Source organism: Phalangium opilio, unplaced genomic scaffold, assembly GCF_054372755.1.
Source record: "Phalangium opilio isolate 3A_F unplaced genomic scaffold, DU_Popi_V2 ptg000100l_1, whole genome shotgun sequence".
NCBI lineage: Eukaryota > Metazoa > Arthropoda > Arachnida > Opiliones > Phalangiidae > Phalangium > Phalangium opilio.
Genome location: NW_028324203.1, coordinates 3,774,950 through 3,801,757, shown reverse-complemented (window position 1 = coordinate 3,801,757; position 26,808 = coordinate 3,774,950). Strand labels below are relative to the sequence as shown.

General features: G+C 34.8%; 1 protein-coding gene and 1 long non-coding RNA gene across 2 annotated transcripts; both read right to left on the bottom strand.

The window, feature by feature from the left end:
- Positions 1–490: 490 nt before the first annotated feature.
- LOC149632475 (uncharacterized) lies at positions 491–2,466 on the bottom strand. Its single transcript, XM_089851132.1, has 4 exons — positions 1,432–2,466; positions 1,056–1,352; positions 758–968; positions 491–522 (listed from the first exon to the last, which is right to left on the bottom strand). Exons 1-4 carry the CDS (start codon positions 2,464–2,466, stop codon positions 491–493), a joined length of 1,575 nt encoding a protein of 524 aa, XP_089707258.1.
- Positions 2,467–12,304: 9,838 nt separating this feature from the next.
- Positions 12,305–23,610, bottom strand: LOC149632474 (uncharacterized). The gene is made up of 3 exons (XR_016373860.1): positions 23,216–23,610; positions 23,126–23,170; positions 12,305–12,628 (listed from the first exon to the last, which is right to left on the bottom strand). It is a non-coding gene; the product is annotated as an uncharacterized LOC149632474 (long non-coding RNA).
- Between the last annotated feature and the right edge of the window lie 3,198 nt (positions 23,611–26,808).

Here is a 26,808-nt window from a genome sequence, read left to right as displayed (position 1 = left end):
CAAATCAGAGTATCCATTCTTAAGCGATCTTTTGACTAATTCAATGGCACCAAGGCCAACTTCGTATGTTCTGCAGTTCATGTGGCGTGACCTAACTTCAGGTTACGATCTGATAGGGCCTTATTTCCTTTTAGACAGCTCTGCTAAACAAAACCTTCTGATGGGTTGCATTATGGAAATATAAGAGTCGTAAAGCCATTTGGATTTAAAACCTCTTGCGTGGTTTGCGAGTACCAACCTTGCTACCATTAAAGCAACCATGAATCACAAGGGTTCCTTTGGAACCAGAATGGCTGATGCAGATAAAGGATTTGAAATTGAACCATTTTTCCACAACCCATTTTTACTTTATAATAATAATAATAATAATAATAGTAATAAATTGCTTTTTATTAGGAACATCCATTAAGAATAATCTTGTTTACAGTGGAGTCCTATTTTAAATTACTTAAAAGAAAAATAAAAATCATACAGATTAAAATCGTGCAATTTACAATGACTCTTTTAAGGTGTTTAAGGAACCTGGAGAAGTTGGTTTATGTGGGGAATTATTTCATTTTTAAAATTTTTAAAGATTCAGCGGACTTGATTTGGTTACTTAGGGTATTCCAAACTTTAACTCCCTGGTGTTTTACACTTTTGGCTCTATATTTGGTTATACAGGTTTCTATCAGAAAATTTTGCCCATGGCTACGGGTTTTTAGGTCTGAGTTGATAATAGGTGGGAACCATTCGGTTACATATTCTGGGAAAATACCATTACGAACTTTATACATGAAGACTAATAAATTAAAATAATAGATAAATTTAGGGGAGTCTATTTTGGCAATCTTGCATGCTGTAGTTGCCGAGGAATATTTGCTACTTTTTGCGATAAGCTTTGAGCATTTCTTATGCAGAGGTTCTAATCGTGTTTGATTGCCTTTAGGGCAGTAAAAATAGAATATGTTACCGTATTGGATGAGTGGCTGTACGCAGGCTTTATATATTAATCTAAGAGTGTCTGATTCAAGATGATTCTGCAGAGGTCTCAAAAGCCAAAGGCGGGAATTTACTTTTTTTAGTACATAATCTGTTTGCCTGCGCCAGTCTAAAGCCTCGTCCAGCCAAATACCCAAGTACTTAAATTTTTTAACTCGTTTGATCGTATCTTTACATATTGATGTAATTTTAGCTGCCAGAGTAGTTCTTTGACGGTCTGGGGCCAGTAACATGAACTTAGTTTTTGCTGAATTTAAGATAAGTCCTCGTTTGGCTAATTTAGTCTTTAATTTCTCAAGATCATACTCAGTGTCTCTAATTAGTATCTCCAGGTTGTCATCGGCTGAAATTAGTGCCGTGTCGTCAGCGTACTCGTTGGCGTTTGAGAAATTTAAGACATTATGCAGGTCAGAGGTTTACGCATTAAACAGTAGGGGCCCAACACACTACCCTGTGGGACACCGTTCGTAACATGTAGTTGTTCCAAGAGGTGCCCGTTATGATAGACCATTTGTTGTCTATCTGTAAGATAAGACTGGAGCTAGTCCAGGACAGCACCGCCAATCCCGAAATTTTTAAGTCACGAAGCAGGAGCTGGTGCTGGACTGTATCGAACGCTTTCGAGAGATCTAAGAATACGAGGCAGACGAATTTGCCTTCATTTAGGTAACTTAAGACAGATTCCATTAAGTGGAAAATGCATGTAACGGTAGAATGGGATTTTCTAAACCCCGATTGATACTTATAGAGTAACTGATTATGATCCATGAAATTGTATAGATTATCGTAAACAATTCTTTCGCAGATTAAGGATAAAGCCGGTAGTATTGAAATTGGTCGATAGTTCTTTGGGTCTAGGACATAACCACTCTTATGGATTGAAATTATTTTAGCTGCCTTCCACTGTGTCGGAAAGATGCCTGAGGAAAGACTTAGATTGATAATTTTGGTAAAGATTTTTGCTATGATTGCAGCTAAAGCCTTGATTAGGGCAGGGGAAAGGCCGTCTATTCCACAAGCTTTGTTTGCATTGATTTTCTTAAGCATTGTAAAAGTTTGGTTCTCTGTCACGAGTACAAAAGCGTCGAGTTTAATTTTACTGGTTTGTGGTAGTCTTTCCACTACAGGTGGTTCGTCTCGCAGGCTACCGAGTTGATCAAGATTCAAGTCCTTTAGCAGTGTATCCGCCACTGTATTGTAGTATTGATTTAGGGAATTTACCACTTCCCTAGGGGTTTCAGATAATACATTATTGTATTCTAACTGTCTAATTACATTATTCGATTTAGTCTTTAAATAAGGTTTGAGAGTTCGCCAGAAGTTTGTGGTTGATCTGTCGCCAGACAACTTATTTTTAAAGTAGGTAGACTTTCTTTCGCGAATAAGTTTAGTGACCAAATTTCGTTGGGTTCGGTAACGGTCAGTAAAGTGGGTGCTCTCAGGGTTTGACCGGCATTTGGTTTTGAGTTTATCTCGGTTATGCATCTGTTGTTTCACGTATGGGGTCAACCACGGGGAGGATTTAATTGGCACAAATTTCTTTCGAAGAGGGACGTATTTATTTAGGTAGGTAGAGAGGGATGTTTGGAGAACATCCAAACCGGTGATAGGATTTGTTATGAGGGGTTCCTTTAGCGCAAGATTTCCTTGTAATTCCTGGATAAAGGTTTCTGGTGTAACTTTGTTCGTGTGGGATTTTGTTAGCAGTCTTTTTGCGGACGACCCATGTCAGATCATGATCGGAAACTCCGCAAGTTACTACCTTGGTTTCAGTGATTCTGGCTGGTTCGTTAGTATAGATGTGATCTATAAGTGTTCTTGTTGTTAGGGTTGTCCTTGTTGGTACTGTAATCAGTTGTTTAAATTCCTCTAGCGTTTTTGTAAGCAGTTTAGTTTTAGGTTTAAGTGGTTGGGCAAGTAGATCACAATTTAGGTCCCCGAGGATAATTAATTCAGCTTTTGGGTTGGTTGTTAAGCAGTTGATGAAATGTAGTAGGTCTTGCATGGTATCATCGAATTGAGTTATAGGAGGGTTATATAAGAACCCTATAAACAGTTTAGCCGAGTTTTTGAAATTTAGTTCTGCCCAAATAGATTCAAGAGCGGAATTGATGGTCCAGCCCGTTCGGTCGAGAACCATGTGTTTTATGGGAAGGCACGGTTTGTAATATATTCCCACGCCTCCACCATTTTTACCCACCCTATCCTGTCTCCAAAAGGAGTATCCATTAATGTTACAGATTGCGTCTGGGATGTCGTTCGTTAGCCAAGTTTCAGTGAGGCCCAGGATGTCGATATTATTCGTGATCAGGATGTACTCAATTTCAGTAACCTTAAATTTTAGGCTGCGAATATTAAGATGGGCTATTTTAAGGCCAGAGAGCGGCTTATTGCTGGATGGAGTGGGCAAGGATTGGTGAGGTCAGAATTCACTGGGGTCGAGTAGAATTAGTTTGGTCCGTTGGCAAGAGATCATGGACATAGAACCTTTTTATCGTTATGGGTGATGGCCAGTTGTCGAGGTCTAGGATTATGTCATCGAACTTGCCACTACACTCGATGATATAGTCAGTGGACCAAAGATCATGAGTCTTTTTTTGTGAAATTTTTGCATCGGTAATATATATATCCTCAAGGTGATAGGACAGATCCTGGGGGGTAATTTCGTTCCCACAATTCGAGACGATAAACCTTGATGTAGGTGAGTTTGACCATGCTAGGGCCTCTTCGTTGTCATTTGTGCCCCATATTTTAAGTGAAGTGTTCGGGGGTGAGTCGCGGCGCGTTAAGCGACGGCATGTGACTCCGGAAGGCCAGATTGCGGGATTAAGAATAGCACTTGGATCACTGCTGGATCGGAGAAGGAAAGTCTTATAGTTATTATTTGAGATTGATTTGTGGGTTTGACGAATGTTAATATCAACGATATTGCTTGTCAGCAAGTGGGTACGTATTTTTTGCTCGCTTGCTTTGATAGAGCAGTTACCAATGAAGTAATACTTGGGATCTTTCGTGACTATGATTTTGCAGGTTGTAGCGCGGTCAGAGGACATCTTGCCTACATGTAGGCTGCTGGGCCTTTGCTTGCTATGTGAGTTGAGTTTGTTCGTATTTTTTGGAGGGCCTTTGGCATGCTTGGTACGTGTCGCATTGTACTTGCCAGAGTTAGCCGCCGTTTTATGAACGATGTCTGTATACGAGGTCTTTTGAAAGGCGATTGGGTGGTTGACCCTTTTACCTATGCTATTGTTACTGGTGGAATGTAAATCCATAGAGTGGCCAGTGATCAGGTTATCTGAAGTAGTGTCTATCATTGGATATGCGGAGGCTCTAGGTAGGAGATTTGGGCTTACACGTTGTTGAATTTTTTGTTCAAGAGCCTCGTTCTTTGCTGATGTTTCATCCCTTAGTTCGCCAATTAGGTCCTGACAAGCTTCAGCTTGTTCTAAAAGCTTAGCAGCGGTGTTAGATTTGTCATTATGTATCGTCTCATGGATGTCGTTGACTTCAGATTCAAGAGTTTCCACACTTTGTTCCAGTTTTTTCCTTACGGAATCGACTGCATCTTGAAGAGTTTTTAATTTTTTGTCGGTGGCTTTTTTGTAGGAGTCAAAGGTTTCCTGACGTTCCAGTAAAGTTATTTTTAAGTTCGATAAATTATTCGACGCACGTAACACACAGCCAAAAGGATCCCGGGATAATTTTTTGCTTAGTGCATGTGATGTGAAACCAGGTAGAGCAGAAACCACAGAATACCATGGAGCCGTGTTTTTCCCCAGCTCCATTAAATTGGCAGTGTGGATAACAATGTTTGGGCATTTTAAGTATCTAAGTTAAGACTATGTCATAAGAGCTAAGGGGTTTATATAATAGTAAGGTCGCAAAAGAAAACTTTAGTTAAAATAAAGATAAGAATAAAAATAAAAAATCACAGCCGAGGCTTAGGCCCGTTGGTAGAGCGGAGCTAAAAAACATGCGACTGTACTCAGCAACTACACCTTAATTTATAGGAATATATACTGGGTGGTATGTCCAAATCACGAACTTAAAAGTTTGATTATTGCATTAGTGCCCTGCATTCAACTTGACAAAATGGAACAAAAAGTTTTCAAAAGAATGATTCTTATTTTGGATGGGAAGACATACGTGAAATGAAATCTAGGGACGACGAAAGCGCCAAAGCTGGCCTACTTAGATCCGTTCCCCGATTGCATGATAGCTACATAATTTGAGGTCAGTGGACAAAATTGAATTTGAAACCTAGCAAAATCATGCAACAGGAAACTGTTCTTGCAAAGCTGTATGCCTTTGGTCACAGTAAGGAAACTAATTTTGTGGAAGCCAGAAAGCGAGCTAGGGAGTGCTGAAACTATTTACGCGCCTGTAAAAAATCTTTGAAAATGGTCTACTTTCACACGAAAAAATTCAAAGCCTAAACAATAAAGCGATGCTTTCAATTAAGGAAGGATACTGCTATTTCGTCGAATGGGCCTGTGAAATCAATGGCAAAGATCCGGAAATAAACTTAGAAGACCCGCAACAGAGGTCCTTTCTTTCATGGCAAACGTGGGATCTTCTGAGGATTTCTGTTTTTGGTTTCCAGATGTTTGTCAAGGATTTTTTGTCTCGCTATCCAGATTATTTTGTCGCACCACTAAGGATTAATGGTAGCGCAATCGAATCTTATTTTTCACAGCTTAAATACGCTACTGGAAGCAAATTAGGTGGATTAAATTACACTCCAGCACTTAAATCTGTTTATGTTAAGCATAATGTGGTTAGTGACAATGTTTTTAATCATGACTGTCGCGATGAAAAGTTATTTTTTTCCTTGAAAGATATCTGAATTTGTTATATAATTGTCTTGTTTAAAATGTGGACCCAAAGTTAAACATTTTATTTATTTACTTTTAAAACCAGCTTACATATTGTAATCATAAGTTCTAGTATCAAAAAATATAAGTTTTTTCACAACAGAAAGAGATGTATCACTTGTTTCAGTATCAATAAATTTCCTACTAATTGGACTAGAATTACTAAATGTTTTTCAGTGGGTGGGTTGGCGGTTCTTGATCTTAAGGCCAGTGACAAACAAATCAATGATGTTCTACCACAAAAGCGGTCCTATGACCAAACATTTATAGAATACGAGGAAGACATAATCGCTGCAAAAACATATAAATTGAGACATTTAAAAACCGACAGGCTTAACACAATAAATAGGCTGGTTGGTGGAGTTATGGGAGAGATCTGGTCTGTTAACAAAGAAGGGATGCAAATTCTTAAAAAAATTATAAAGGGCAAAAACCTTTAAGTGCAAAGCAAAGGGATAAGGCACACTTGTTGTATAGAATTGCTTTGTCAATAAGAAATACTGAACAGCTAGTCACAGAAATTCCATCAGTTATAAGAATGTTCAACAGAGGCGGATTATTTATTGCGCATCCAACATTGATACCGTTTGAATCTCGCTTATGCAAAAGGGTTGTGGACCTAAATAGATATTGGTCAACTACTCCAACCCCCGGGAAAACAATTAGTAAGTAATTTTTGTCCTTTTGGTAAGCTTTTATATCCCTGATTTTGAAACCTTTACTATTGCAGAGGAGACCACAAAAATTATAAGAGAGGATGAATCTTTGAAAGCACAATTTCACGCAATAGTGTCGGAAATTCCTGAAGTTCAGGAACATGTATTTACAACTAGTCAGTTGGAAGACTTCAGAATAATATTTCAAAGGAAATTGGTCCACGCCAAGTTGGCTGACCTCATAAGAGGTGCAACGCGTCGGAGAAACGAAAGGAGGGGTAATCGAGGTGTAGGAGGGAAAATTTACGGTGTATGCTGTATGGGACTAAGAAAAAAAGTGTGATTAAGAAAAAAATTGTGATTAACAAAAAAAATGAAATTAAGAAAAAAAAGGTGATTAACAAAAAGAATGTGATTGACAAAAAAATAAGATAGACAAACAAAATGTGATAGACAAGCAAAATGTGATAGACAAACAAAATGTGATAGACAAACAAAATGTGATAGACAAACAAAATGTGATAGACAAACAAAATGTGATAGACAAACAAAATGTGATAGACAAACTAAATGTGATAAAAAAAAATTGATAAACAAAATAAGTCTCAAAAACAAAAAAGTCCTTATGTAGATAAAAATTGCCATAAACAACACATCTTTGATCCTGATCTTCCAAATCAAGACACAGACTGCAGCAACACTCAAATAATAAGCCCAACTAGGCCATTCAAGTCAAGTTCTTTCAGAGCACCTAGAAAATTAAGAGACATTCAAGATAACTTACTCTCGGAGAACACTCAAATTAACAGCATAAACAATGATTCAACTACGCCAAACAAATTAATAGAAGCTGAAAAAACGTCAAAAAATAGATTAATAGCAGGAGAAAGCGAGTGCAGCAACAAAGGCATAGAAAGCCCAACGCCATCAACTTCTAGGTTTACTATCGACGGACATGTAGAGGAAATAACGAGATCAAGATCAGGGAGACATATTAAAAAGAAACAATTAAAATACTTTTGTTACCATTAAAATTTTATGGTACTATTTTAAAATGTGTAATTGTCACCCAACTTTTACAGATCAAGTATAGTTGTTAACGTTTTGATGGATGTTATATAGTTTGGTTATATAAGTTCCTGTTCTTATAATTTTATTGAACGTTGAAAGTTATAACACCAACAAATTAGTTCCTATTTTTATAATTTTAACCTAAATAAATTGTTAAATACAAAATAAGAACATGTCTTAGTTTGACTCTTACAATGCAATTTGAAAATATGTCAAATAAAAAATATTGCTGATAATTTGAAAATTAATTAATTTGAAGATTGAATAAAAGTCGAGAACAATGAAATGTTTCTCAAAACTTTTCTAAAACCTTTATTATTTTTATAAAAATGTAATCTTTTCTGAAAATGCAACTACATAGGGAATGAAAGGAGATACGAGAATTCAATTCCTATTTTTCACAAATATCCAAGCCAACTTTGCGGTAAGATGCCTTTGCATTTTGAGAGGTTTTTGTGCACCCTTTAATCAATAAGGCTCGTCGCGCGTTGCTATAGTTTAAACTTGTTAATTTTCCGGTTGTTACATATTTCATTTGGCTGAATAGAGTTTCTACCGCAGAGCCGTTTAACCGAAGAGGATAAATGTATTTTTAAGGATGGCGCGTCGTGAAATCCAGTACAGGTAGTGAAACTAGATTTCAAGTACAGGTAATTAAACTATATTACCGATTATAGGTAACTGAACTAGATTTCCAAATATAAGTAATTAAGCGAGATAAGCAATTATAGGTAATTAAACTAGATTACCGATTATAGGTAATTAAACTAGATTACCGATTATAGGTAATTAAACTAGGTTACCGATTATAGGTAATTAAACTAGATTACCGATTATAGGTAATTAAACTAGATTACCGATTATAGGTAATTAAACTAGATTACCGATTATAGGTAATTAAACTAGATTACCGATTATAGGTAATTAAACTAGATTACCGATTATAGGTAATTAAACTAGATTACCGATTATAGGTAATTAAACTAGATTACCGATTATAGGTAATTAAACTAGATTACCGATTAAAGGTATTTAAACTAGATTACCGATTAAAGGTATTTAAACTAGATTACCGATTAAAGGTAGTTATACTAGATTAACAATTAAAGGTGAAGGTAATTAAACCAGATTAACAACTAAAGGTAAAGGTAATTAAACCAGATTACCCATAAAAGGTAATTAAACCAGATTACGTATAAAAGGTAATTAAACCAGATTACCGATAAAAGGTAATTGAACTAGATGACCGATTTAAGGTAATTAAACTAGATTACTCATTAGGGAGAATTAAACTCTATTACTCATTAGAGAGAATTAAACTCTATTACTCATTAAAGAGAATCAAACTCTATTACTCATTAGAGAGAATTAAACTAGATTACTCATTAGAGAGAATTAAACTAGATTACTCATAAGAGAGAATTAAACAAATTATGCGATTAAAGGTAATTAAACTAATTAACCGATTAAAGGTAATTAAACCAATTAACCGATTAAGGGTAATTAAGCTTATACAACCAAGAAAGATAATTAAGCTAGATTACCGAATAAAGACAATTAAACGAGATTTTCGATTAAAGATTTCTTCAAAAAAACAAACCTTACTAATATTTTATGTTTTAATGAGGTTGTTTTTACTCGGTTCGGGGACGGTCAAAGATAAAATCATTTGCAATATTGGGCACAGAAGATTGATTAGTAATTTAAGACGTTCTTTAAGAATATTTTTGAAAATAATATCCGTTTGTGCAAAGGTCCATGACATCTGTTTGCTCTGACATCTGTTCCTTTGTGAAAACGAAAGGAAAGCTATTTGAGTTGGACTGGGCCATTGACTGTCATGGCAAGCCTTCAGGATTGACAATAGATGGTTAGTTATTTCAAATTCTTTAATAAAATGGACGCGCGAAGCCTTGAGACTTAAAAGGAGCGCTCCGAAGGTTTCTAAACAACGCTAGTTTCTAAACAATTTTAATTAATATTAATACTGAAGTTCCAGACATTAATAAAAACTTTCTTTGCAGACAAAAACTCGAAAAGGAAAGAGATAAGTTTAGAAAATAATTGCTCGAAGTCCAGATATTCAAATCGTCACTTTTGAAGACATGATTATAAAACATTAAATATTTGAGGAAAAAAATCCTTTGATAGTTTTTTCTTTCAAATTTCATTTCCCGATAATAATTTTCAACATTATTTAAAAAAGTATTATGCTCTTAATAATAGTTCTAGAAAAAATGTAATTTTCAAGAATATTTTAAGGGATACTAGCTTGAAAATTGTGTTTATTTTCGACCAACATTTGCTTTTAGCATTTTTTTTTAATTATAGTTTTTTTCAGAATGCTGTTTTCGATATGCTCCATAACTAGGTTTGCAATGGGTGCTGATAAGGGATTGCCCATGGCCAGGCCTTTTTGTTGCGCGTAATAATTATCCTCAAAAATGAAATACGTGTCCTTTAAACAAATTTCTACTAATTTTAAGATTGTGGTTAGTTCTAGCGTGGTTCTGTCCTTTAATCTATTATCTGATGTTAATTTTATTCTAAGAATTTGTAAGGCTAACGGAATTGGTATAGAACCACCATATATAGAACCCACCCATGCCAAAATGTTTCTAAATTACCAATCAACACACAACAATAAAATTAAATTAGGTATTATAAAATCGTTCAAGGGAAAAATTGAAACATTATCGGATGAACCGCAGAAAGACAAAAATACATTTAAAAAACAATTTATAGACAGTGGCTATCCAAAAGATTTAGTTAATCAAATATTTGACGATAATGTAATTCGGAATAATGTAAAAAAAGAAAAACCGGAAAATATCATATCATTACCATATATAAATGGGATAACGGAAAAAATCATTAGACAGTTAAAACATTTCAATGTAACATTAGTGAGTAGGAATAGCAATACCTTAAAATCACAATTAATAAAGAACAAACCGAAGATAGAAGAATTGAAAAAAACAAGGGTAGTCTATGAAATTAAATGTAATTGTAATTTAACTTGCGTAGGACAAACAAAATGACAAGTAAAAAAAAGACAGACAGAACATAAAAACTGTGTAAAAAAGAGAGATATAAACAATGGTTTAGCCGTGCATGTAAAATCTGAAAACAATCATGAGATAAATTGGGATACGACGAAAGTCATATGCCAAGAAACAAACTGGTATAGAAGAGGGTTCAAGGAAGCAGTTTATATTAGAGATAGGGGGAGATTGAACTTAGATAAAGGGCCAATATCTGTAGGAGGATGGGGTGGTTTTAAAAATCTAAAAAACTTAACAGATAAGGGGTAGTCATTGTTTAAAAAAATCATGAATCGATGTAAAAAGGAAATTTTTAATCGTAAATTTAAATTTAATAGGTATTATGACTAGCTGAGGAAGAGTCACGTCTCGAAAGCTCCTGATTTTAAACTTTAAATAAAATAAATATATTTCTCCATGAAGTAGCAGACTTTTAATAAAACTTAGAATTTAATTAGTGATAAACCATGGATCAGAATTTTAACATCTACGAAATGAATATAAAAACCCAAATTAATAAGTATCCGAAACCACAGATAAAAATTCAAAAGTATCCGACCCCACAGATTAAGAGGACCCCACCCCACATCAACCCGACATTTTAGAGAAAAAGTAAACGATAAAAAACTCGGGATTTATATAGAGTCTCTATGGCTCAGTGGTAGAATGTCAGTCTACTGCGTGAGCGACCCGGCATCGATTCCCAGCTGCGATCTGAAAAAAAATTTAATTAAAATTATATCTCTAACCGAGCCCAGTTACCCCTATTGGTGGGTTGTGGTAATATAAAGGCTTTGGTCCCATTGAACCGAATTCCCATTCGACAGAAGGGGTTTTTTTTGGGGTCCCATTCGACCGAACGTAGCCAAAGGTGCGATTTTATTATAGTCCCATTGGACCGAAATTCTATTGAACTGAAAGAAGACATACTGTGTGGTTTTGCATTAAATATATTTTTAATTTCACAACTTATTATTGTTAAAATAAATGTGAGTTGAAAATGTATTACTGCACTTATTTTAACTAAGTTTTAATTACGGCGAACCTCACCTACCCTATCCTAACCTGACCTAAGCAATCGTAACCTAACCTAACCTAACCTAACCCAACCCAACCTTGTTTGGAGGTAAAAAGATTATTTATATGAGTATTAAAAGCCCGCCTCTTACCACGAACAATTTATTAGCAATAATAGAAATATTTTGGAAAAGATGTCAGGTAATTAATTGGAGAATATTTTGGAAAAGGTGGCAGCTAATTAATAGGAGAATATTTTGGAAAAGATGTCAGATAATTAATTGGAGAATATTTTGGAAAAGGTGGCAGCTAATTAATAGGAGAATATTTTGGAAAAGGTGGCAGCTAATTAATAGGAAAATCTTTTGGAAAAGGTGGCAGCTAATTAATAGGAGAATATTTTGGAAAAGGTGGCAGCTAATTAATAGGAGAATATTTTGGAAAAGGTGGCAGCTAATTAATAGGAAAATCTTTTGGAAAAGGTGGCAGCTAATTAATAGGAGAATATTTTAGAAAAGGTGGTAGCTAATTAAAACGAGAATATTTTGGAAAATGTGGCAGCTAATTAGTAGGAGAATGTTTTGTAAAAAGTTGCAGCTAATTAATAGGAGAATATTTTGGAAAAGGTGGCAGCTAATTAATAGGAGAATGTTTTGGAAAAGGTGGTAGCTAATTAGTAGGAGAATGTTTTGGAAAAGGTTGCAGCTAATTAATAGGAGAATATTTTGAAAAAGGTGGCAGCTAATTAATAGGAAAATCTTTTGGAAAAGGTGGCAGCTAATTAATAGGAGAATGTTTTGGAAAAGGTGGTAGCTATTTAAAGGGAGAATATTTTGGAAAAGGTGGTAGCTATTTAAAGGGAGAATATTTTGGAAAAGGTGGTAGCTAATTAAAAGGAGCATATTTTGGAAAAGGTGTCAACGAATTATTGGAACCAAACCAAACCAAACCTAAACTAACCTAAGCTAACCTAACCTAATCTAACCTATGCTAACAGTAGTAAAGATATGTTACCTTTGGCCCAGTGGCGTGGGCTGGCGGGGGAAATTGGCGTGAAAGTCGTGATGTCAGACTTGGCGTGAACTGATAGGGAAAATTGGCGTGAAAGTCGCGATGTTGGAGTAGGCGTGAACTGAAAGGGGGGGATTGGCGTGTAATCTCATGAAGACGTGTAATCTCATGTCGAACACTTGAGATAGGGTTATCTATTCCCGTTGGCGTGTCTTATCTTATTTTTCGAAGAAAATAATAAATGCATGGTCTCAATGATAAGGGATCCGCTGATAGGGATTTTATCTTGTTATTATAATATAGGATTTGACTTCCTTATATACTACGATTTTGAGGCGAGTTAAAGTAAATGCATGCGGGATTTCAAAGTGTAATAATAAGTAATGTATACAATAATTCGTACTCGAATTAGTTTATAACGTTCTAACTTATGATATGGCAAATATTTGTCAAAGAAAATAATTAATTATATATCTTTGAAAATTGCCTATATTTCGTCAATATCTTAAATTGGCTTGAATTATGGTGGTTGAAACCCACGTCACGTGTTCGGGAAGTTAGGCTTAAGACTAGAAGTCATAGCATATGAAAGACTTATTAACGAAGTAAGCGGGAAGTATGAAAGTACAGTTTTCAGATACGACAGTGTACCTGATTCCTCACGAGGACAGGAGAAACCATGAATTTCGCAACCTAGAATGTTTTAGAATGCAAATTAAGTGTAAATACGAACACATACTATCTCTGATATTGAAGTTGAAAATTGAACGCATCGCTAAGCCTTGTCATGGCTCGGGGTTTTTAACGCCATGTTGACTCTACATGGCAGAACATCGCGATAATCCTATCATATTTTAGAAGAACGCCACGTTGACGTGGTTAGAATTCAATCATACCCTAGAAGAAGGTCACGTGACAATACAGTATAAAAGATGTAGACAGTTTGAGGATAAGGCATTCTACAACTCTTTAACCTTCCTCGAAGTACCGATCCAGATCCGAAACTTAAAATGTAAGTACAATTCTCAAGTTCTCTTTAGATATATTTAAATTAAATTCTCTACCATTTGTCGATATGGATTTAAGTATGCAACACCCATAGCCGGGGTCACCGGATGTGGGAAGTGTGTTTTCGTGGGGGAATTAATTAAACATAAGGATATGTGTATTTCACCCACTCCCGAAAGAATAATTTGATGTTATACGGCATATTTAGCGTTATACAATACCATACACCAAACTTGGAATTCCATGAAGGGTTATTAGATGTGGGCATCCTAGATTCTAGTGTGAGGAACCTAGTTATATTAGATGACCTACTATATACTATTGTATATTGGTGTTGCGAATGAAGTAGGGCGGTGTTTAAAATTTTCTTTGCGCGATTTAAAAACCACCTTGAACACTTTTAAAACTAGATTTTCTGTTTTACAGTTCCCGTGTATTACCGAAGGAATAATTTGGAACAACTTGGACGGTATCGTGTATAACCCCAGAAACAAAATATTTTTAAAGGACGCCGTGAAACTTAACAATATAGTTAACCCTTCCATGCGCATTTGTATCCAGACTTATAATCAGAGTATCCGGTTAATTTTTACACCAACAGGAACGAATCAATAGCGTTCTCCGAAACTGACAATACGCCGGACACACCTTCCTGCCCAATCTGCTGTAGTGAGGACGGTAGAATGAATTCACTCATTACTTTAGAAGCCGTCGTTAGACGAAACAACTTAAGACGAATTGAAAAATTTGCTGCTATCGGATGGGATAAAGATTACGGAAAATCCGAAAGGACTACAGATCCTGAAACGGGGGATTTACTAATAAACCCCACACCGAATGAAGTCTATAATGTAGCCGATGGTGAAGGTTATATATTGCAATACGTTAATAGCCCTAATATAAATTTTGGTTTGAAACACTTAGCGATGTACAGACTACTAACTTCTACAGTGCAATTACCCGCAGGGTCATTAATTGACATGTTTGCTAGACAGTTTCCGTGTATCATAAATAAGAAGGTTCATCAATTCAAATTGAAAGAATTTGCGGGGGATACTATCCTCGTATTTCCCGTACACCTCACACCGCACAAAATGTACGGAATGCCAACCCCAAATATTTGCCATTTAGGGAGTTGTCATCCCCGCAATGAGGAGGAATGCAAATTTCGCACCTTTTATTACGGTGGATATGAATTTCATTGTCCATACCAGTACTTAAGAGTTCTGAACTTAGCTCTTCATATGTGTATGTTTATGGTATATAAAACTAACAAAACCGTAAGGAAAAATTATAGTGATGAAAACGACATAGCTACGCATTATATATTGAAGGCCCTGCAGATTTGCAGGTTAGCCGAGTGTCTGTGTGATAATACTCACAGTTTAATGTTTTACGAAGTTCATTATCACATGAGATCCAATGACGTGAATAATAATTTCGTGAATAAGTATTTCGCAGACTTTCTTTAATTAATAAAACGTTTGTAAGTTCTACATTTTGTAGGCGAAGGACAATGTTAAATGTTAAACAATATTTGTAGAATCTCGAATAAAAAGAAAATGTTTGAATGATATAGACTTTTAATTATTTTACGTAGGTTTAATATAATTAATATTTTAAACCCTGTTCAAATATTTCTTACTTCAGTTCAAACATTCACGATTTCCGTTCAAAGTTTCACTATTTATGTTCAAAGTTTCACTCTTTCTGTTCAACGTTTCACTATTTATGTTCAAGGTTTCATTATTTATGTTCAAAGTTTCACTCTTTCTGTTCAAAGTTTCACTCTTTCTGTTCAAAGTTTCACTATTTATGTTCAAAGTTTCACTCTTTCTGTTCAAAGTTTCACTCTTTCTGTTCAAAGTTTCACTATTTATGTTCAAAGTTTCACTCTTTCTGTTCAAAGTTTCACTCTTTCTGTTCAAAGTTTCACTCTTTCTGTTCAGAGTTTCACTCTTTCTGTTCAAAGTTTGACTATTTATGTTCAAAGTTTCACTATTTATGTTCAAAGTTTCACTCTTTCTGTTCAAAGTTTCACGCTTTCTGTTCAAAGTATCACTCCTTCTGTTCAAAGTTTCACTATTTATGTTCAAAGTTCCGCTATCTATGTTCAAAGTTTCACTCTTTCCGTTCAAAGTTTCACTATTTCCGTTCAAATTTTCACTATTTCTGTTCAAAGTTTGTGATGAATACGGAAAACGAATTACGTAGTGTAAAACGAATGATTTCAAAGCTTAGACTAAATAACAGAAAATCAATGCAATACCATCTCCTCATCAAACTCCTCCTTATTACCGTTCGAACTTTCGTTATTATTTTTCAATCGTTTCTTATTACTGTTCGAATTTTTGTTACTATTCTATCCCTAAGCACTTAGTCAAAAGTGTATCGAAATAGGAAAATATGTGATTGAAAGTGCTGTGAATCTACCAAACTACGATTAGTAGTGGTGGAAAATAATTGAAAAGATGACCAAAATACTATTTAAAGTGATGGAGAATGATAGAAAAGATGACAAATATACTACTGAAAGTGATGTAAAAGATTGAAAACATGAGGAAAATAAGATTGAAAGTGACGTAAATGATTGAAATCAAACTCAAAATTCTATTGAATGTGGTGTTAAATTATTTAGACAACACAAAAATATATTTGAAATGAATGAAAACATACTACACAAAGTGACCAAAGGCGTTTATAAATGGATAAAACAAGGTCGAACAGGATGTTAAGTGACATAAATCTGACATAAGTCAGACATGATTAGAAGGAGAACGTTCCCATTCTTTTTATCTGATGTTTAAACGAATAAATGCGCGTGGGAAGAGGGATTGTGATCATCGCAATATCGGTCAGTTGGAAATAAGATTAACGTCTTTCGAAATTTGTGTGGTGTTTAGGGGAAATATTTACTTACGCGTTGAAAGAAATTGTAAAACGTTTTTCTTTTACATCAATACGAAATATCTGTCTTTCGAAACTAATTTGTTCATTCCACGTTGATGGAAAATATCATGGCTTATCGGTTAAAATTTTGACGCTTCTTTTATCGTTTTGAGAGAAAATATGGAGATAAGATTTAAAATAGGCTTACAAATAATTAAAAATGAGCTTAAAATATTAATTAATTCAATTCTCAGAAACATATTTACTAGCAGCAAAGGTACCCGGCGTTGCACGTGAGCCCATAAGTCCGTCGGGGCGATTTAATTACTTTTTCCGAAATTCCACATCGCTTTACTAATTTCTATGGTTTTGAAATCGAATTTCAAAGTTCCATAACCAAAATTCCCATGTGATATAAATGTGATGAATACCTTAATACCTAATAATGTATGAATTCCTAGTATATAAACGTCTTACTCTTAACCGGGATACATTAATTTATGATTTTAAATTACTTTAGTATTGTGAGATTTCGAGCTCTAGATAAATTCCTATGTCTACTGCAAAAGTTTATATGGAAAACCAATTTTCAAGGTGAAAGATACGTAGTGTAAAACGGATGATTTCAAAGCTCAGACTAAATAACAGAAAATCAATGAAACACCATCTCCTCATTAACATTAATTTATGTTTTCATATTATTGCAGTTTGGTTTCTAATATGTTTATATGTATTTACGTAACAGAAAACGTTTTCAAATGACTGAATTGCGATTAAGTTTTGTTCACAAGAAACTATAAACGCGGTTGAAAGTGACATGAAATGTCTATAATTCAATTTAAAGTATCGGCAAAACACTAAAAATTGGTTAAAGTTTCGCCGCCACACGCGTGTATTTTTGTTTTCCCCGGCGCGTGTTGTATTAGGCGGTCCCCCTCCAGGTCTTGAGATTGGCAGACTTGACACTTCCAACCAATGTCTGTAGTACATCATTCTCTATTGAAACTACGCGTGTCCATCTGTTTTTGCATTGGAGTTTTTCTGTTCCAAAGTGGTTAAATGATATTTTGAAATTTCATCGTAAGATCGAAAAGACGATGATACTGATAAAAGAGATGCGGATTTATTAGGCGTTGCACTTTATAATTTATCATCAATGAAATTTCCATTTATCAAACTGATAAGGAAGTGTGTCTTGAGAAGATCTATACTGACAAAATAAACAAACTGGGATAAATTCTGCGTTCAAAGCCTTGGTTTATATTGCAAACAAATTTAGCAATTGTTAATTTCTCACCAATGGGTTTCGACTAGTATTAAGTGTCTAAAGGTCTCCTCGAAACGTCGTGATATACCGAAGTTTTGGTTATGATAGTATCAAATCACGATTGAAATCAAATGGGTTTATTTCTTGGTAATCATCCGCATTTGTTACGTTAATGGACCAATTACTGGTAACATTCGTGTTATCAAATTTCACACACTGTTGAGATCCGCGAGAAGTATTCATATCCTTGCAAAATTTATAAAAATATTAAACACATTACTTACAATTGTACTTTTGTCATTTCATGAACGTTCAACTGCTTTTTAGTTCCTTTGAATGTGATTTGAACCACATTTTAGTAGTTTAACAAAACTTTGATCCACTTTCTTAGTCGTATTTTCGCTTTCAATCGAATGCTTTCATTTTTTTCAACTGCTTTTTAGTTCCTTTGAATGTGATTTGAAACGTTTACTATACATTTAGCGAAACTTTAACCAATTTTTAGTGTTTTGCCGATACTTTAAATTGAATTATAGACATTTCATGTCACTTTCAACCGCGTTTATAGTTTCTTGTGAACAAAACTTAATCGCAATTCAGTCATTTGAAAACGTTTTCTGTTACGTAAATACATATAAACATATTAGAAACCAAACTGCAATAATATGAAAACATAAATTAATGTTAATGAGGAGATGGTGTTTCATTGATTTTCTGTTATTTAGTCTGAGCTTTGAAATCATCCGTTTTACACTACGTATCTTTCACCTTGAAAATTGGTTTTCCATATAAACTTTTGCAGTAGACATAGGAATTTATCTAGAGCTCGAAATCTCACAATACTAAAGTAATTTAAAATCATAAATTAATGTATCCCGGTTAAGAGTAAGACGTTTATATACTAGGAATTCATACATTATTAGGTATTAAGGTATTCATCACATTTATATCACATGGGAATTTTGGTTATGGAACTTTGAAATTCGATTTCAAAACCATAGAAATTAGTAAAGCGATGTGGAATTTCGGAAAAAGTAATTAAATCGCCCCGACGGACTTATGGGCTCACGTGCAACGCCGGGTACCTTTGCTGCTAGTAAATATGTTTCTGAGAATTGAATTAATTAATATTTTAAGCTCATTTTTAATTATTTGTAAGCCTATTTTAAATCTTATCTCCATATTTTCTCTCAAAACGATAAAAGAAGCGTCAAAATTTTAACCGATAAGCCATGATATTTTCCATCAACGTGGAATGAACAAATTAGTTTCGAAAGACAGATATTTCGTATTGATGTAAAAGAAAAACGTTTTACAATTTCTTTCAACGCGTAAGTAAATATTTCCCCTAAACACCACACAAATTTCGAAAGACGTTAATCTTATTTCCAACTGACCGATATTGCGATGATCACAATCCCTCTTCCCACGCGCATTTATTCGTTTAAACATCAGATAAAAAGAATGGGAACGTTCTCCTTCTAATCATGTCTGACTTATGTCAGATTTATGTCACTTAACATCCTGTTCGACCTTGTTTTATCCATTTATAAACGCCTTTGGTCACTTTGTGTAGTATGTTTTCATTCATTTCAAATATATTTTTGTGTTGTCTAAATAATTTAACACCACATTCAATAGAATTTTGAGTTTGATTTCAATCATTTACGTCACTTTCAATCTTATTTTCCTCATGTTTTCAATCTTTTACATCACTTTCAGTAGTATATTTGTCATCTTTTCTATCATTCTCCATCACTTTAAATAGTATTTTGGTCATCTTTTCAATTATTTTCCACCACTACTAATCGTAGTTTGGTAGATTCACAGCACTTTCAATCACATATTTTCCTATTTCGATACACTTTTGACTAAGTGCTTAGGGATAGAATAGTAACAAAAATTCGAACAGTAATAAGAAACGATTGAAAAATAATAACGAAAGTTCGAACGGTAATAAGGAGGAGTTTGATGAGGAGATGGTATTGCATTGATTTTCTGTTATTTAGTCTAAGCTTTGAAATCATTCGTTTTACACTACGTAATTCGTTTTCCGTATTCATCACAAACTTTGAACAGAAATAGTGAAACTTTGAACGGAAATAGTGAAACTTTGAACGGAAAGAGTGAAACTTTGAACATAGATAGCGGAACTTTGAACATAAATAGTGAAACTTTGAACAGAAGGAGTGATACTTTGAACAGAAAGCGTGAAACTTTGAACAGAAAGAGTGAAACTTTGAACATAAATAGTGAAACTTTGAACATAAATAGTCAAACTTTGAACAGAAAGAGTGAAACTCTGAACAGAAAGAGTGAAACTTTGAACAGAAAGAGTGAAACTTTGAACAGAAAGAGTGAAACTTTGAACATAAATAGTGAAACTTTGAACAGAAAGAGTGAAACTTTGAACAGAAAGAGTGAAACTTTGAACAGAAAGAGTGAAACTTTGAACATAAATAGTGAAACTTTGAACAGAAAGAGTGAAACTTTGAACAGAAAGAGTGAAACTTTGAACATAAATAATGAAACCTTGAACATAAATAGTGAAACGTTGAACAGAAAGAGTGAAACTTTGAACATAAATAGTGAAACTTTGAACGGAAATCGTGAATGTTTGAACTGAAGTAAGAAATATTTGAACAGGGTTTAAAATATTAATTATATTAAACCTACGTAAAATAATTAAAAGTCTATATCATTCAAGCATTTTCTTTTTATTCGAGATTCTACAAATATTGTTTAACATTTAACATTGTCCTTCGCCTACAAAATGTAGAACTTACAAACGTTTTATTAATTAAAGAAAGTCTGCGAAATACTTATTCACGAAATTATTATTCACGTCATTGGATCTCATGTGATAATGAACTTCGTAAAACATTAAACTGTGAGTATTATCACACAGACACTCGGCTAACCTGCAAATCTGCAGGGCCTTCAATATATAATGCGTAGCTATGTCGTTTTCATCACTATAATTTTTCCTTACGGTTTTGTTAGTTTTATATACCATAAACATACACATATGAAGAGCTAAGTTCAGAACTCTTAAGTACTGGTATGGACAATGAAATTCATATCCACCGTAATAAAAGGTGCGAAATTTGCATTCCTCCTCATTGCGGGGATGACAACTCCCTAAATGGCAAATATTTGGGGTTGGCATTCCGTACATTTTGTGCGGTGTGAGGTGTACGGGAAATACGAGGATAGTATCCCCCGCAAATTCTTTCAATTTGAATTGATGAACCTTCTTATTTATGATACACGGAAACTGTCTAGCAAACATGTCAATTAATGACCCTGCGGGTAATTGCACTGTAGAAGTTAGTAGTCTGTACATCGCTAAGTGTTTCAAACCGAAATTTATATTAGGGCTATTAACGTATTGCAATATATAACCTTCACCATCGGCTACATTATAGACTTCATTCGGTGTGGGGTTTATTAGTAAATCCCCCGTTTCAGGATCTGTAGTCCTTTCGGATTTTCCGTAATCTTTATCCCATCCGATAGCAGCAAATTTTTCAATTCGTCTTAAGTTGTTTCGTCTAACGACGGCTTCTAAAGTAATGAGTGAATTCATTCTACCGTCCTCACTACAGCAGATTGGGCAGGAAGGTGTGTCCGGCGTATTGTCAGTTTCGGAGAACGCTATTGATTCGTTCCTGTTGGTGTAAAAATTAACCGGATACTCTGATTATAAGTCTGGATACAAATGCGCATGGAAGGGTTAACTATATTGTTAAGTTTCACGGCGTCCTTTAAAAATATTTTGTTTCTGGGGTTATACACGATACCGTCCAAGTTGTTCCAAATTATTCCTTCGGTAATACACGGGAACTGTAAAACAGAAAATCTAGTTTTAAAAGTGTTCAAGGTGGTTTTTAAATCGCGCAAAGAAAATTTTAAACACCGCCCTACTTCATTCGCAACACCAATATACAATAGTATATAGTAGGTCATCTAATATAACTAGGTTCCTCACACTAGAATCTAGGATGCCCACATCTAATAACCCTTCATGGAATTCCAAGTTTGGTGTATGGTATTGTATAACGCTAAATATGCCGTATAACATCAAATTATTCTTTCGGGAGTGGGTGAAATACACATATCCTTATGTTTAATTAATTCCCCCACGAAAACACACTTCCCACATCCGGTGACCCCGGCTATGGGTGTTGCATACTTAAATCCATATCGACAAATGGTAGAGAATTTAATTTAAATATATCTAAAGAGAACTTGAGAATTGTACTTACATTTTAAGTTTCGGATCTGGATCGGTACTTCGAGGAAGGTTAAAGAGTTGTAGAATGCCTTATCCTCAAACTGTCTACATCTTTTATACTGTATTGTCACGTGACCTTCTTCTAGGGTATGATTGAATTCTAACCACGTCAACGTGGCGTTCTTCTAAAATATGATAGGATTATCGCGATGTTCTGCCATGTAGAGTCAACATGGCGTTAAAAACCCCGAGCCATGACAAGGCTTAGCGATGCGTTCAATTTTCAACTTCAATATCAGAGATAGTATGTGTTCGTATTTACGCTTAATTTGCATTCTAAAACATTCTAGGTTGCGAAATTCATGGTTTCTCCTGTCCTCGTGAGGAATCAGGTACACTGTCGTATCTGAAAACTGTACTTTCATACTTCCCGCTTACTTCGTTAATAAGTCTTTCATATGCTATGACTTCTAGTCTTAAGCCTAACTTCCCGAACACGTGACGTGGGTTTCAACCACCATAATTCAAGCCAATTTAAGATATTGACGAAATATAGGCAATTTTCAAAGATATATAATTAATTATTTTCTTTGACAAATATTTGCCATATCATAAGTTAGAACGTTATAAACTAATTCGAGTACGAATTATTGTATACATTACTTATTATTACACTTTGAAATCCCGCATGCATTTACTTTAACTCGCCTCAAAATCGTAGTATATAAGGAAGTCAAATCCTATATTATAATAACAAGATAAAATCCCTATCAGCGGATCCCTTATCATTGAGACCATGCATTTATTATTTTCTTCGAAAAATAAGATAAGACACGCCAACGGGAATAGATAACCCTATCTCAAGTGTTCGACATGAGATTACACGTCTTCATGAGATTACACGCCAATCCCCCCCTTTCAGTTCACGCCAACTCCAACATCGCGACTTTCACGCCAATTTTCCCTATCAGTTCACGCCAAGTCTGACATCACGACTTTCACGCCAATTTCCCCCGCCAGCCCACGCCACTGGGCCAAAGGTAACATATCTTTACTACTGCTAACCTAACCTATGCTAACCTAACCTATGCTAACCTAACCTAACCTAACCTAACCTAACCTAAGCTAACCTAACCTAACCTAACCTAACCTAACCTAACCCACCCGAAACCAAAATATTAAAATTTTAATTTAAAATGTAAAGACATTGATGGAACTACCATTAAGACTGTACTTCATTTTAAGCACAATTTGTTTATTAATTCTATATATCTCTTGCCTTGAAAGGAATGAAAGCGAGCGTTTTAATTAGTATCACGAAACATTTACTTTCAATATTATTAACATGCCTTTCGGAGATTCGAACCAACAACCTATCGCTTCGCAGTCCAACATCGTATCCACTACACCACCGAATCGCTGACGGCTACAGTGTTTCAAGTTATATTCATGTATTCTTTAGGGGCATATTCGGACGATTGGGATTTCGGTCCATCGGGAATATAGCCATTGGGCTGGAAATCTAAAATCATTGCGGGATATTCGGTCGAATGGGATTTCGGTTGAAAGGAACGATACCTATACGCTTAAGAGCAGTATGAAGTCTTATCTAAGAGAGCTACCGCTCTCCTAGAATTCTATGTAAAATAATCTCAAGGCATTCTTTGACAGTTTATCTCAAGTGTTCTTTAGTAAATTCCAAGAAAGTCGTTGGAAATAGCTCTTTTAGATAATGATCCCAAGGGCTACATAGGTTTCCGGAAAAAGTCGTTTGGAACTCTTTAGAAGATTTTTGTTTACCCGTTTAAATTTATTTTCCAACGGTTCGGGAAACACATCGTTGCTCCGACGATAGAGGTAGCCGTACATGATAGGGGCCAGTGTTGTTCCCATAAGGCTGGTTTTTCACCGACCCAAAACTCGGGAAAATCCGTGCGCCCCGCTGATATTTCAGAGGTAACCTTCCGCAGAGTTTCGCGTTTTCTTGGCGGCTAGCGCAGAATTTTTTGTCGATTTTTCCGCAAATATTTCGGAGAGAAGAGCGGTGACCAATAGGAAAAGACGAATGCGTAACATCATAGGCGTAGTTTTGGTCAGATATTTTCAACGCCATATAATTTAATTGAATAAGTTAAATGTCAAAAAAATGTACAGACCCGAAGAATTTATTGAAGAAGTTTGGGTAAATCGTCATTTCTACAATAAAACTGAATGTTTTTACAAAGCGAATAAAGTTTAACAAAATAAATGGGTGCATATTCAACATGAATAGTAACTATGGAGTAACAAGTTTCAATGTAAACTGTTTGCCCCTTTTTTAGTTATTTTCCTAAACATTGTGCGTAACTTTATTTACGGTTCCTGGTTCCTTGAAACTTTGGTTAGTGAAAACCGGCCTTTAGTCTACTTTCTCTAAACCTACCCCAGAGAAGCGAAACAGGGGGAAATTTGTTTCCGTTGCCATGACAACGGATTTGCTATGAAAATGTATGGTAGCAAAGAGCAAGGGGGAGTAAAAATTCGTAAAACAAACTGTAAATTTTTAAACCTAGGCGGAAACGCATTTTTCGAAGGGAATTCAGATTAAAGGGGGTCTAATCCAGTATAGTAGCCTTTTAAAATTAAAATTAGTTTTAGAAATTGGAATAAGCGCAATTTTATCGATTATTAGCTTTCTTATGTAATATTTTACTGTCAGTGTTCTCACTTTAGACTCACCTAACCGAATACTGTTTGTCCTGAACTCTATAAAACTAATTTTGCAAGAAAATAATGAACATTTATCCTCAAAGTATTTGTAGAATACACCCGGCTAGTGAAGATATCTATACATATAACATCTTCGGTCAAATAAAATTTGGTTCCCTAAAATAATGACTGTTTAATAGGAAGGAGATGTTATTCCCATAGCCATATAAAAAATAAGTTGGAAAAACCGTACTTTCACATTCAAAGCGCCGACCAACCAACAAAAAACTGTCCCAATCATAAAGTTGAAAAGAAGCTTAAGTAAACTAGTGAATAATTTTAAAGTGGTGAAAAGGGTTTAGGTATGGTACCAATTTTAGGGTTATTATGCCTCTATAAAAGTAATGATTATTGCCCTGAGTGCTTGAATGGTATAAATGTAACGCATAATTGAACATCTGGAACAGCTTTTTTTCACCAAAATTATTTCCATAGAAATTATGCTGTGAAACAGGCATTGATCCTATTAAAAATGCTTCAGGAATCGATTGTTTAGCTAACTTTTATGTTGGAGCGAATTTAATGAGTTTCTTTTCATGCAATATCTTAAAATACATGCAGTTGTGACGAAATAATGACGAGTAGTTATCAATAAAAACTTAAACCATTTGAGGCACAAACCTTTCATGACTCTCAGCCGTGGTCTCCTGAAGAGGTACAGCTACAGCACAAAGAGTTAAAGCAATCATGAAGAAATTCATGTTTTTTTCGTAGAGTTACAATATGAAAACCGAGTCTACTTGACTACTCTACTCGTTTGAGGATGTTATTTTAATAATATATTTTACATGAAATTTAAGGCGCAGAACTGCGGTTGAATTTCAACTGCTTACTGCTCTCTTTCGCTACTAATATCGACTAAAGGGTTTTGTTTAAACATAAAGCCGTTTAATATGAGCATAACGCCACAATAAACGTATTCGCGCATGTAATTATGTAGCATCATCGATATTTTTGCTCTGACATTTATGTTTCATAAAGTACTAATAGCTTTTGTTCTCGCTATTCTCTACAGTATGTTCCAAACAAATTATTCTTCGGGCTTGATTAATCTGGGAATATTCCTCTCTATTGCGTGCAAACAAATGGTTTTCTAATGTTAGTCATGCATCTACCGTTTACCCGTTTTACCGAAAAGATAAGACAACCTTTTCAAAAATATTCTTCCAATAATATAACTAAAATTAAGAAAAGATATTTATCGAAGTAAGTATTGCATTTTAAGGGCTTCAAGATAATCACTCAAGTTTATTGTTTGTGTCGCACTATTACAATTATTGGTGAATTACATTTAATGAAGTAAGGATTACGGGTAATAATTTTAGCACAGTACAATTTCGGTATAAGTGAATAAGGACAAAAATCATTTTAGAGCAAAATCAAGCACACCATTCGATAGAGCGTAAAATTTAGATCTAAAATGGCCGCCGTTCTTTTCAAATTTCAAAAAAAAAACCAAAAAAGTCTTATCCCCCATAAGAAACCCCGGGTTCGTCAGTTTCATATCGCGGCTTTTTTGAATACTAACTTAAGAGGCCGAATAGGTTAGGTTAGGTTAGGTTTCAAATTATTGGGTTAGAACTAGGTATTTCCTAAATAATTTGCCACCTTTTCCAAAATATTGATGTTTACCGTTAGGTTAGGTTAGGTTTGGTTAGTATAAGTTAGGTTAGGTTGGAAAAGGTGCCAAATTATTGGGTAAGAACTAGGTACTTCCCATATAATTTGCCTCCTTTTCCACAATGTTCATGTTAACAGTTATGTTTTTTTTGGTAATTGAGAAATTAATGGCAGAGGTTAATTAGATCTAAATTTTACACTCTGTCAAATGGTGTACTTGGTTTTGGAAAAGATCAGAGGGCCAAATTGTTTTGTACTCTTCAACGGAAAATCCGAGAAACCAATGACGAACTTGAGCGTAGTTCCGTTTCCAGACCCACGGCAAAATAATTAAAGAATCAATTTTTGGAAATAATCACAACTATCCATAAACACAGGAATATGA